Source organism: Chiroxiphia lanceolata, chromosome 5 (genome assembly GCF_009829145.1).
Source record: "Chiroxiphia lanceolata isolate bChiLan1 chromosome 5, bChiLan1.pri, whole genome shotgun sequence".
In the NCBI taxonomy this organism is placed as follows: Eukaryota; Metazoa; Chordata; class Aves; order Passeriformes; family Pipridae; genus Chiroxiphia; species Chiroxiphia lanceolata.
In genome coordinates, this window is record NC_045641.1 from 60271012 (window position 1) to 60284599 (window position 13588).

At 36.7% G+C, this 13588-nt stretch overlaps 1 protein-coding gene across 5 annotated transcripts in view; it reads right to left on the bottom strand.

Moving 5' to 3' along the window:
* Positions 1 to 449: 449 nt before the first annotated feature.
* Positions 450 to 13588, bottom strand: part of BICD1 (BICD cargo adaptor 1) — a 173216-nt gene continuing 160077 nt past the window's right edge. Inside the window, exons 8-9 of one of the 5 annotated variants that reach the window (XM_032688273.1) lie at positions 12000 to 12075; positions 450 to 6298 (exon numbers count right to left, since the gene is read on the bottom strand). In XM_032688273.1, coding sequence (XP_032544164.1) covers positions 12028 to 12075 — 48 coding nt within the window. In that variant the 3' untranslated portion in view covers positions 450 to 6298; positions 12000 to 12027. Of the gene's footprint in view, positions 6299 to 11999; positions 12086 to 13588 lie in introns of all 5 variants that reach the window. The other 4 variants (XM_032688275.1, XM_032688272.1, XM_032688271.1 and 1 more) reach the window with 4 other exon arrangements.

The window sequence follows — 13588 nt, forward strand, 5'->3', positions numbered from 1 at the left end:
CATTCAGAGCATGGCTCTTCTACAAGGGAAAAGGATGTTTCTTACTGTAAAAAAGTAGGTATGGTAGCCTGCACACAGCACTCCCAAGCCAATTTTATGTCAACTTCAGCTCTTACTTTGCTTCCACATACCCTGAGGGTGGAGATTTGCATTATTCTTCTACTGAAACTTCATGTAGATGCTGCAGCATTTCAGAGATGACTCAAATTTGTTGGAAACATTATATGGGTAAACAGTATTTTAGTATCTTCCTCCAACTCAGAAAAGAGAGGAAGCATCTTTGCTTTAATTTTTAATCTCTTTTCCTTTAATGTTGACTTCCATTCTTAATTTCCTGTGCCTTTTAGACTTGCAATTAAGGATCTTTAAAAGCTAAATGATTGTGAAAGTCTAAGCCAAGTCTAAGCACTGAAACTGCTGTAAATAGAAGTAGACGAGACAGAATGGTGTTAAATGAACAAAAATGGCCAGTTTATTCACTGGAACAGTTATGCATTACACTGTAATTTTAATTGGAACATAAAGATGTAAGAATCAGTATATCAGCTTCTTTTAATTATTTTCTTCAGCACTAGAGTGTTTTTCCCAACCATTTGACTGCATGATCATATTACACATGTACAAGCACAGACTTTATGAATCCCTCACAAGGCATTAATCTAGGATTGTCTACAAGGACAAGGAAGAGTTAACATGGGAATTACTTCAATTTTAAAAACAAATGATGCGCTTTTGGAAACAAGAATTATTTAACTTTTTTTGCTTTTAGCATAAAGTAACAACAAGAAGAGTTTCCAATACTCAGTCTTTAGCAAATGAACATATATACTTTTATATTTTCTTCACCACCTAGAAACACTTCATCATTTAACCCCAAGAAGGCAGGACAACATAATGTCAATTCAACATAGGAGTAGCTGAGTTATTACAGCAGTAAACATACAGTATACAAATTTGTGTTTGTCACAAACTCCACCAATGTTAAAACTCTTTTGAAAGGAACACAGCAATCTGTATGGTTCATTAGATACAGAACATCATGCAAATGGAAACATTCAATAGATTACAAAAGTCACAAAACATCAGTTTTCTTTTTTTTTTAATTGTTTACAAAGGATTCAGTTAATTAACCCCTTAACAGTCAAACCACAGGGCTGATAATAAATAGGGCAATAACTAATAAAATGGACTTAATTTATCCACTGGCATAGCACACATAGCCATATCTGTGAACGGAAGAAATAATAATAAAATAAGCTAGATTACTCTTATTTCTTGTTTGTAGCTGATAAAATAACAACTCAGCTAGCAAGCCAGTCTACTTGAAACTTTTATCAAATCCTTCTGTTTATTGATTTCCAAAATATTTCTGAAATCAAGTAACTACATCATAAAAATTCAGAACACTAATGTGAGAAAAAAACATACTCTTATCCACCCTTTCTTTTACAGCAGATCATAATAATCAAAACAAATACAGAGCTTCGTAGAGAGACATTTTTGAAACACAAGGCTCTATCACCCAGAGTCTGCCTGCACAACAACTCCAGCCATGAAATGTAGGATTTTTCCTTTACTTTTTGTCAGTTTGTCACTTGGTTGCCATTACATTTCACAAAAGGGATTTTCAAGAACTCCACAGGAAACAGATTAAAAACCAATAAGGATTTAAGCCGTGCGCCTCCGAATGAAAGATACAGACTCCCTGTACAGCTCTCTTGCCCTTCTAGCAAGAGGAATAAGCATATCACACAAGAAATAAGAATTTTCTAGCTTAGTTAAGGATATGGAAAAGCTACATGATGTTAACAATCTCATGCACACATTTTACATTGCATATTTTGATGCATTTGTGCCTGACGGCAAAAGGCAATTGCTTTTTTATTTCTTTTCCACAGGATGCTTAATTAAACTAAAAAAACCCCTTAATGGCTAAAAAAGTCTGAATAGTATATATCCTTTTCAGACTCACTGCACACACAGCAAAGGAAAACTGAAGAGAAGTGATGACTGGAATTTTTAAAGAGGTAACTATAGCAATTATCTTACTTCAAAGGTAAAACATCAGTGCCTGCCATTCTCAAACGAACATTTCTGAAGTACAAAAGAAAGAAATTTACTGTCACCTCAATGGATACGCATCTTCTGCCAAAGAAAGGAACAGACCTCAGAAAGGCTGATGTAATCTATACCTTATGATGATGATGATCAATCCAGCTATAGCAGAATTGGTAGCACAACTACTGACTTTGGCATTGCATGGTTGAACAATAAGGTTGGTATCAAAATAAGGGCCTGGACTCTGGGTGTTGTCCCCAGTGTGACAAGGACTGGGTCAGATTTTACTAACAGCTTACTTAAGTATTTCCAACGTAACTACCATGAGCAGCCTTCATAGGTGAGGTCATATTTCATGACTGAGGTTATATTTCATAACATAATCTCCTTTAAGTACACACATTAATATGGCAAATGGCTTAAACAACGTTATAAATTTTTTTTAAAATAAAAAATAAACTGAAAATCATCTTGGCATTAAAACTTGCAGCATTAATTACAGTTTCATTCTATGAACTCTACTGTAAAACTATGGTTACATTAATTTACTGTGAAAAATGTGGATAGAGAAAGCACAGAGATGCCAACCTGTCAATCAGATCAATCAGAAAGAATATCACTATTGCCTCCCTCTGGAAGGCAGAAAATTCTATACGATTAGCATGAAAAAAGGTAATATGTCCTCTTTCTGTAAAACCTCCAGGTAGCTTCTGACTGATAGAAAATATATTTTCCATACTATTACATTTTACAATTTATTTCTTTATCTTTTTCTGCCTTTATATTTGATTCTTTTTCTATTTCTTTCTTTTTGTTTTTTCCCCCACACATTTACTATAAACTTGATTTCCAAGAGAAGATCATTTCACTGAACAAGGAATATTTTTTCACTACAGCCAAAAAAAAAAAAATCAAACCAAAATGCCCCTATTTTGACCTAAATAACCCTATTTTGAGTAGCTATTTCAAATCCAAAGAAATTTCAAGGCCATCATAGAGAACAAAAGCTGCATTTCAGACACAAAAGTCAGAGCAGGATTTGAATTGTTTCCTGACTGAGTATGACACATTGCAGTGCTTCTGAGTATACTCAACCATTAAAAATATATGTATAATTTTTCTTAATCTTTAAAAAGCAGAATATATATCAACACAACATAAATTCATTTTAAATGGGCAAAATATAGTATTTTGCAATCCTTAGAAATCCCAGGTTTTTGTTTCTGGTTTTGTCTGCATGTAAATATTTCCTACAAAAATCTCTCACAAAGTTTTATGTCATCAATCAACATGTAACAAAGAAGAGTTTATCATCTTAAGTTCAAGGCATGTATTTTATTTTTTTTATTTCGTACTGATTAACTGATAAAAGTTGTCCCAGGGACCTATATAGTTTTATAACTTACAATGCAATAACTACAACCATTTGTACATTTAAGTTGGCTTTTTTCTAGTTCTCTTACACTTCCAACACTTAAGTTTTGTTACATATAAAAAAATGTAAATTGAAAACTTAGAAATTAAGAATTTAAAACTTAAGAGAATAAAAAATGTATTAGTTCTATAAAACGGGGCCACAACTTCTATAGCACTGGATGCTGTTTCATCACCCTTGATCCACATGGACATACCAGTACAATGTTTTGATTTCCCAAAGTTGCTCTGCAAATCACAACTGGATAAAAATATGTTTCTAAACTGTCCTGATATAACATTTTTTCCCAGTAAATTTTTATCTGTATAGAAAGGAAATGTATTTCACTGAATTTCTGCTTAACTAAAGTTCAGGGAAAATGTCTTTGATTTGGATATGAAAATAGGAAAAACTATTCCAAGTGCAGTCTGCGGTAGCTGTATTCAAAGTGCTATGTAAATTCCTTTTCTTATTAACAATATACAGTAGCTGTCTCTCTTGGATGCAGACATGACCACTGCATGATATTCTTACACCAGGCAAACAGGGTCGGGAATCTGGAGATGCTTTCTGAAGGCTGAATTTGCCCCAGACAAAATGTTGGTTTTTTAAAAATAGCAATCAAAATAGCAGCTAATCTCAGTCTCAGACATTATGATAGAGCTAAACAAGGTTTCACTTGACTTTTCTATGACAAGACAACAGGTTAAGTATGATGCTGAATAGTGATGTAAACATTTACGAGGAGGATCATGCGAACCGCATGGAAACCAAAGTCAAAACACTGCCAAGTGTTGTCTGTTTGATCTGATCAGAACTGGATATCAGTTTGTTCCTGTTTTCTCTACCGCTGGATGTTTTGTTACAATAGCTCAGCTGCTTTGCCAAGGTTACACGACAGACGTTGTTGATGACATAGAATATTTCTATTTACAGCACCTTCGTTACTGGTACTATGGTAATAATGATTTGTTAGGCACACTGAGTGGTCACCGATTCTCTCCTCTGCTGATGTTTTGTGTATTGTAACATTTGGTAAGCACTGTTACTAAAAAACTGACTTCATTTTCTCAGCTCCAGGCAGAATTTGAAAGAGTTGTTCCAACCACACCTGCAGCAATTGGTTTTTTTCCCTCAGCTGCTCTATACCTCAGGCTGTACTGTGTTTCCCACTTGTAGGTCATTTGTGTGCTGCAGAGAAGGAATAAAGACATGTGGAAATATCTAAGCCTTTCTTCTGTAAATAAATTAAGGCCACCTGACAAAACAAGGAGCCTGCTAGTTACCAACAAGTAGGCAGGTAGGCAGTGCTGCAGACTTGTTTTTCTAGCTGATAACCAGAACCCCAGAGATGCTGAAACACAACCCCTTATTTAGCCGCTTGCCTTGCTGCCAGGTACTGTGCAAATAAATTCCTCTATCCTTGATTTTGTTCTGAAACTCGCTGCTTTTAAGAAAAGAACAGGCTTACTCAGCTTTTACAGGAAAGAATCTTTAACTAGGAACACTGTGCACTGTTGCGATAAAGTCTGCGTAGTGTAGATCACCTGAGTATTTGTCATAAACTGACATGAGCTAAGGTTCTGTGTCTGTTGATTTTTGGCAAGGAAAAAATGCACTACAGTAAAGTCCTGCTAACTTTGACCCACACCTTTAACCCTACCTGCATGAGTTCTTTCACCACAGAATACTTCACACAAAATGCATATGACTTCACCATTCATAGCAGCCTTCCCTGGTAAGGCCTCGAGCTAGGATCCTGAATATGGGAGTGGGAGGAAAGAACGTTTTTAATTAGCACACAGCATTTTACTTGTTTTAGATTTTCTTCCTCAGATACCAAATAGAAAGTAATCCCAGAAAACAGCACCAATTCATCTACTTGTCTGAAATGCAAAAAATATAATTACAATGCAAGCAAACAACTGAAAACAAATCAATACATTATCCTTTCGTCTCCTTCTTAGGCTTAATAATTATCTTTCAGTGAAGAGCTAGAACAAAACCAGAAGCTAGTGTAATAGGAATTAAAAAAACAAGTGCATAAACAATATCAGTGCAGCAGCAAAATATACAGTCATTGTTAACATTTCAATTCAACCCATTTCCAACATTTTTGTGCAATAAAAATTGGCCATATGCTGGCCAATGCAACAAGCCTCTTTTTAATATTAACACAGTCATTCTTCACTGAAGCTATTTCTGCTTGGTTTTAAAAAATAAAATCAGTTAAATACAACTCTCACAAAAAAAAAAAAAAGACTGTATTTCATAAACACAAAATTCTGGTGCAAATAAAGTAAGAAATAAATATCACACCTTTGAAGACAAAAGGAAATTTGAACTGGTTCCTATGGCTGAACTTGGAGTATGTGAGGGTAGGACTTTTGTAACATATTTTTTTAACATTGGCTTAAGTCTCTCATGATTTCAGAGGTAAAGCCAAGCAGCTGGGAGGAACATTTTTGTCGAGATGTTAATTTTCACTACACTTCAGTCGTGATAGCACAGTTTGAGTACAATCAGAGGAACCATAAAAAGTCTTCTTGATAGGTTGGGCTCTGTGCTTTGTGTTCTTCTTCTCAACCTTCCCTCAGTTGCCAGAGCAGGGGATATGAATCCAGACTTGCCAATGCAGCAACAAGGCAGGATTGTCCACCTGCTTGCTGGGAACAACCCCAACTTTTGTTGCACGAACTCCACTCTGTTTGCATTTTCTCTTACGTTGCATATGAAGATTAGGGGTAAGGAGGAGGCTTAGAGAGACAGTTGAGAGGGGCACACTGAGAGCTGGAATGTGGCTGCTCTTCTGGAAGAGCATTAGGACTGAAAATTAAAAAGAAAAGAGAAAAAGTGCTTAAAATACACGGCAAACTTTTTACATCCATGTAAATAGTACAGGGCTGGAAATGAACTTTAGAAGGGGATGAAGCCTCATCTCTAAATCCGTATCCTCAGACACACAGTACACATAAAGAAAATCCTCAGTGTGCATGCATTCAGTGACACCTGGATGCAGATGTGAAGTGGTCCAGATATCCCACTTGTGTGTTCCTGTACACAACTGCTGTTTGCATGCTCTGATGAGAAACGCTGTGTGGAGAAAAGAATGCATGTGTGAAATGGGAGAGCAAATCTGAAGGACAAGATGCAGGTGCCATCTTCATGTGAGTATTGAAGATTTTCTATATGCAGCTGATTGATTGTTTGAAATGAAGGACAGTGCCAGGATGGAAATCAGGTTTTATAACTTTGTGAAAACGTGATCTCTTACTGAATGGGACCTGTAAAAACACAGTGTAACCTTCTTCATCAGGCAACATGAGCATTACATATTTTGTAATTAACACTCCCAAAGGGTGGGGATTTTTTTATGTTTAGTTTTCTTTTGGGTTTTGTGCTGTTGGGATTCTCTTTATTCTGTCATATACTTCTGTCATTTGACTGTTTTTCATGTACAATTTGTCTGATAACAGCATTCATTGATAAACCTCTAAATGTGCATTTGTAGCATTCGCTGTCACATTGTGTAGAGAGGTCTGAACCAGCTTTCAGCAAAGCAAGTGGGGCTGGAGTAGCAGCCAAGATGAGGGGCAGCTGACACAAACACACCCCACTTCTTGGTGCAGAGTTCCAAAGCAGCAAAACAAGATACCAGAACAAAATGCAAGTAAATGTAGTTTATAAAGAGAAGAAAAACAGTGCCACAAAACTCAGATCTTTAATGTGTCTGGGAAGAGTTTTTTCCTTAATGCTTCAAATGTTCTACAGTCTTGAAGTTATTCCAAGCTCGACAGTGTGATATATGATAAAGCACAATCATTTATGTCTCTGTCTTCAAGAGAATTTGCCTTTTCTGTGTTCCTTCTTCAGAAACAGTTCTTTTGCGCTTTTACATATTATCTCTGCAGCACAGACTATTGGAGTACTGGCTGAAGGAATGCAATTAGTCTATTGCTGGAAATGAATCAATTTGAAATGCCAGAGGTATATGAAAATCTGCCACTGGAAATGCCAGTGGCACTGAAAATGTCTTTAGTTCCGCATATAGCATTTACTTCAGGAAACAAAGAAATGACACTGTGTTTGACTGAAGACAGAAAGAAGTGTGCACCATCACCATTAAGTTGATGGCAATGTCCACATTTTCAAATCAGAGAAGCCTAGGAGGGTACGACTACAAATCCACAGGAGCTTATTTGAAGATCACAGAGTTGCATGTCTTAAGTTAGATTCTGTTTCACATTAATGCTCCTGAAGTTTCCCAATTGTAAAATGGCTGGTGAGAGTAAGTTATATAAGTTCAGGACCTCACAAGTTTTGTTTTATGCTCAGCTGTCTGAGTAGTTCAGCCTCAAAGTGTGCAGTGTTATGGACTACGATGCCTCAGTTTATATATTGATTTAGTTTAACTCTAAGCACCTAGGCATAAATATTTAATCTAAAATATTTTCTTGAAGTTTAGTAGTTGGACTTGTTTAATCAAACACTGAGAAGACATCAAACCTGTATTCACTAAATAATTATTTCCATGGCTATAACTATCCCTTTCTTCTCCCATATTCTGCCACCTGCAGATGCAGATACAGCATCTAAAGAGAGATCTGACTGAGATTTTTGCCTACTCCACACAAACAAGTGTGTCAGGAGTGACTGCAGATGGATCCAAAAGGTCTGTATTTGCTCTCAAACTCATCCACTTATCAAGAGCCAGCTCCTGGTTTCAGCACCTCCTAAGTTTTCAAGCTAGGCTTAGGAGAAGCACTAGTCTTAAGTCCTTCAGAGATATAAAAGTGAATTACAACTTTAACATGACATTTGTGGGGGAAAAAAGGTGGTAGACATGTGACCCTACAAAAACTGCCTTACTCACCTCCCTTGCTGCCCCATTTCTTTTTTAACAGGACTCCTATAATTGCCAGAAAGGAACAGAAACTCAACGCACACATTCCTTGCTCATTAGCAGACATGTGTTTGTCTTTTGGGCCTTCCTTCCCAGCTTTAAAAATAAGCAACAAAAGACGTTTGTGCTCCGAGGGAGAGGACTGGTGAGGAAATGGCCATAGTTACAACTACTTATGTACAGCAATGGCCTGAAAGAGGATCTTTTGAGACACATAAGATTCTCCTCTACACAAATATACACAACCATAATAATGTTATGGCATGACTTTCAGTACAAAGTCAGCCCTGACTGTAAATCCTGTAATACAAACTATCCCAGACTATGCTCAGATTAGCAATTCTAAGCACTGTCCTTAGAATTATATTAATTTTCTCTTCATAGTAATTCTGCTTTGCTTCTTACTTTGAAATACAAGCACACTTCTATGCACGGGAGAAAGAGAAAACTGTCTCACTATCTCCTTTTCAAACAATAATAAATATTAGGGGAATTAGGAAGAGAAAAAAAATTACAAGGCTATCAGGCACCTTTATGGCAACACATATAACCATGTCACTTCTAGTCCCAGTAGATTTAAATCTTTTCCTATAACTCTACTGTTATACGATCCCCTCTTCAGAAACATAATACATCCAGTTCATTAAAGCAGATTGCTGTAGCAGTATATAAATGAAAAATACATCAGAAATATGGCATTCAGTGTGCTTTTCAAGCAGGATAGGTGCTCATGGCAGCAGGTCCTGGAGTTGAGCTATCAGGCACATTGACAGTCGCAGGCAGTAGAGGATGGTAGGTAAGATTAATAACACAAAACAATAGAGAGACGTGGAAGAACCTGAAGCTGTTGACTGTTAACTGAGGATAAGGAAGAACATTGTTACATTCCTCCCATGGGATATGTGCAGCTTTTAAAACATTAGGTTTTAATAGACATTTTTGTAAACATCTCTATAAAGGCTGGTATCATTTGGGGATCTATTCATTCAATTGATGAATAAAGTCTGTGTCATTTTTTTGTATCAGTATTATTGTCTGGTTTTAAGCAGCTTTTTTTTTTCCCATGGCACTCAAAATGCTAATCACGTATTTCTAAAATCAATTGGAAAATAGCATGCAAAGCATTGATTGTAATGGAAAAATAATCACCAATGGAAAGTATAAACAGACCAGTAATATTTTCAGAATGCAACCAGTAATATTTTACATTATTTAAAATTTATTTCCTGTTTTTTATAAAGAACAGCATTATTTCTTATTAAATGTGTAATATTAATTTCATTTGAAGTATCGGGGGATTGTTTGTTTTGGTTTTGGGTTTGGTTTTATTTTGGGTTTGGTTGGTTTTTTTCTTTTTACTAATAGATAACTTGGGTCTAAAGTTTTGTCTTCATTCAACTTGAAACTGTGTATAGCTAATCTAGTGAGACCTACCAAAGCCTAGGTACTGGAATCACAACTACTAAAAATTCCAGAGTTATACGAGTCCCACTTACAAATCAGTATAGATAATGGATGAGGGAATACTCTGTGAATCTACCTGTGTTATGGCCAGGCATATTAACTAGTTTGATCATGATTAGACACTGCAGAGATGTGGAAAACATCTGTGTGAAACACAGCTCTTAACAAGCTCTTCTTCAGTCCTGACTGAAATGCCACTGAGGGGTCACATTACCTCAAGGACTGTGTCAGAGACTTTAAAAACAAACATACCCCTCTCTTAAAATACATGATTTCAGGGCTGGGCAGAGCTTTCATTTGCCTCTTGGTATCACTTTGTGATTGAAATCATGCACCACACCTGCATGGGCTGTCAGAGGATGAGGAAGGCAGGATAAGCTCCTGTCTTCCTTCTCTGCTGCATTCAGAAAAGCTGAACCTCAGTAAGCCTAACTGGTTCTTTAAACACCTTCAAATTTTATTCCATATTTCAAATTTATTTAAATAAATAAATAAATCTTTCTTTAAAGAACTAGACAATTTATGCCATCATGCTGGTTTGCTTTTAATCTCTTGTTATGCTTCACGGCTTTACAAAGCTGGGCAGCTCTGTGGCTGAGGCAACCAAGGCAACAGAGTGAATATACCAAAAATAGTGTGTTGTTTTCACCTTACCAGAAGAATATCAGTCTAGTGGTAAAAAAACCACAGCCACTTGACAGTCAGTTTTTCAGCTGAGTATACAGGTATGTTGTTTGTGGGATGACTGATCTGAAGTTTTTTAAAATATTAACCGTATTTTAAATTAGCAGAAGGTAAGACTTGCAGACAAATGTATGTCAGTAGTAAACCAGGTAGGTCTTTCATTCTAAGAAGAATTTTTAAAACTGCAGAAGCAATTGTTTGTTTACATTTAAAGAGATATTAACATTAGTAATAGAGCATATTCTTCAGAAGGAGAGTAGCTCTGGAAAGAACAGAGTAGAATTTAGTGTTAAAATAAGAGTTAAAATTTAGGGTTAAAATAAGGCTTGTTGACATGAAGCTTCTATGTATCCAAAGCATCTAATGATAACCTCAATTTGCTGTACCATCTAAAATACAGCATACATCACTTCACAGTCATTTTAAGGGTTTTAAATGTAACTTGTAACTTTTTTTCAGTGTGCTGTAAAACTCCAAACTGCAAATCAGTAAATGATACTTATCAGTTATAATGAGCTTACCCCAACTTCTCAGTAAAATTTTCATATTACCCTTATATAGTAAGGAAGATAATAATACTTCCACTTTGTAGGCAATAAAAGAGAGGCACTAATGAAGCAGGAGTTTAAGGCCACCGAGAGACGCCCTGTGAATGATGTGTGGTCTGAAAGCTGTACCACACCCCTTCCCCAGTGGGCACCATGGCAGAATTCCCCACAGGAAGTTTAGTGTAGCACCATGTGGGAAATAGTTTCATTATACGTTTGGCTATTTACCAACTTGGTCACTACAGTTCAGACTAAGGTCTAAAATTAATGTAACCTACTTCAAATGACAGCATCAGCATAAGGAAATATATGCACAGAATGTACCATGAACTGATAAAGGAAATCATTGTATCTCTTTTTGCTTAGGTTTGGTTTTGTGCCTTGATTAACTCAGCCGTCTGAGAAGCATGATTTGGCCTTTGCACCACCTATGAGCAAGGACATCAGGCGTTTACTTTTAAAAACAAGATTAAAAAATTACTGCATTGGGTCTGAGTTTCCAAGTCAAGGAGAACTTTCTTAGAAGTGTCTGCTAAAATCTCACAAATGCCTTTAAAATGCCACGTTGTGAAAGGGAAGCCTGAATCTACCCCTAAAATTTAAAGCCCTACCATTTAAAAAAAAATGATGTAGCAAAAAATAAAATCATTACTATTTTGGCATGATTGAGAAACTGTCTGCATAAAAAAATCAAATGAGGGCTGCAAGATCCAACTCTGCATTTTTCCCATATTTTTACATGAAAGCAAGTGCACAAATGCCGTGGTTCGTGTTTGTACTGTCACTGAAGAAATTATCACTGTTCCTTGAGCTGTTAAAAGTTTGCTGTTAGAAAAGTCCAGCGAAGAGCTTTTGTATCAGGAAGAGGAGGGGAGTGGCAGGCGTGCATGCAGCTATGTGCAAAGAGAAGAGAGTTAGTTAAGTTTACCTGACAGTCTGGCAATCTGGCCCCCTGGCTAGTTGTGAGCCGTGTGGCGGTATGGAGGCAGCAGGCTGCTGACAATCTACAAGAAACTGATAAATTAGACATATATACAGAGAGATTACAGAGCAAGGGGTTAGTAACGGTAGTACACAGGCTACGCATCTGATGGAGAGATTTAGTGAGGAATGTGTTCTTGGTTCCTTATCTGACAGAAACACCTTTTTTTCTGATAACAGTAACGTTGGCTGTTGCCTTTTTCCTTTTTTTCAAAAGAAGCAGTGGAAGAATTTATGTTTCTTTCCCTTAACATTGGCAAATTTTTGTTCAAACAGACAGCAATAATGGGCTCTATTCAGGGTCTGGGTTTAAACCTTGTACTTCTCATTCTTCTGCTCGTGATGAAGTTGTTTTTCTTACATCTAACACAAACAATGTCAGTAAAGCTACTCAAAATTTATCTAAAAAACTTACATCCCTATAACAACTATTACAGATGCCATCTCATTATAATGTTTGAGAAAAAGCTAATAAGAAAGTCTTCACAACTTCTAAATAGTGCTTGTGAGATTGGTTTTTATTTTGGGGGAAAAGGGAGAACTCGATACAGTTGGTTTCACTGTTCTGTCTAGATTATTATATCAATTCCCGGCCAAAGCAGTTTCCACATTAATCACTTGCAAAGCTGTATTCTGGTTCTTAATTTATTAAATAACAATAAACCAAATAATCCTTTATTGCTATGTTTTTACTGTGATAGTCGAAATATGAAGACAGCTTTAAACACAATAATATTTGTGGGGCTTCATGAAAGTAGTTGAACAGGACAACCTTGCTTTCTAGCTCACTAGTTTCTACTGAGATTTCCAGATCTCAAGATTTGCTAATTTTCCCTACAGCAGTCTGGCCTTTCATTCCACTGTCTGTGTGATTCAGATTGTCAGACAACAGAGTCATCAGGGTCCTCTCAAACATTAAAATCTATGGGTGAAATTCTGACCATATGAAAAACTACTGGAGATTATTTTTTGTCTCCAATGGGATTTGCAGCAGACCTGTCATCCTTTCTGACTGCTTCAACCCAATTCTCAACCTGACTCTTTGGTGGAATGGAGTTACTTTCCCCTGAACCTTAAAAATGAGACAAGGGGAACTTCACGTACTTGGAAAGGATCTGATTCTGGTGTTTTTTCAATTGGTTGCAACTTAAGGAATCATTTCTCTTTACAATGTAGGTATTTTCCAAAACCCCCATCTATTCTTTGTCTCAATCAAGTGGAAGAACATGCACGTAAATTTGCTGTAAGGAGTCTTGAGATGGCACCAGGTACAATGCAGAGCAACACACCTTCCTAACAACACCGAGCATCATATCCACTATCATAACATTTCCCTTTCATATCAGCCCAGAGTGCTTCTTCCTAGTTCCTGTGAAGATCTGTGCTGACCTCCAGTGGGTGGAAGCAAGTGTACCCAAACTGCTGGTTTCTTCCTACTTCAGCAAAGAGGAGAGGGGTTTGGCCTTATTTTCTAGTATACAGGTAGCCACATTAGAAAAATATGCAGTTAGTGCTGGCACCACTGTGTCTGGAAGC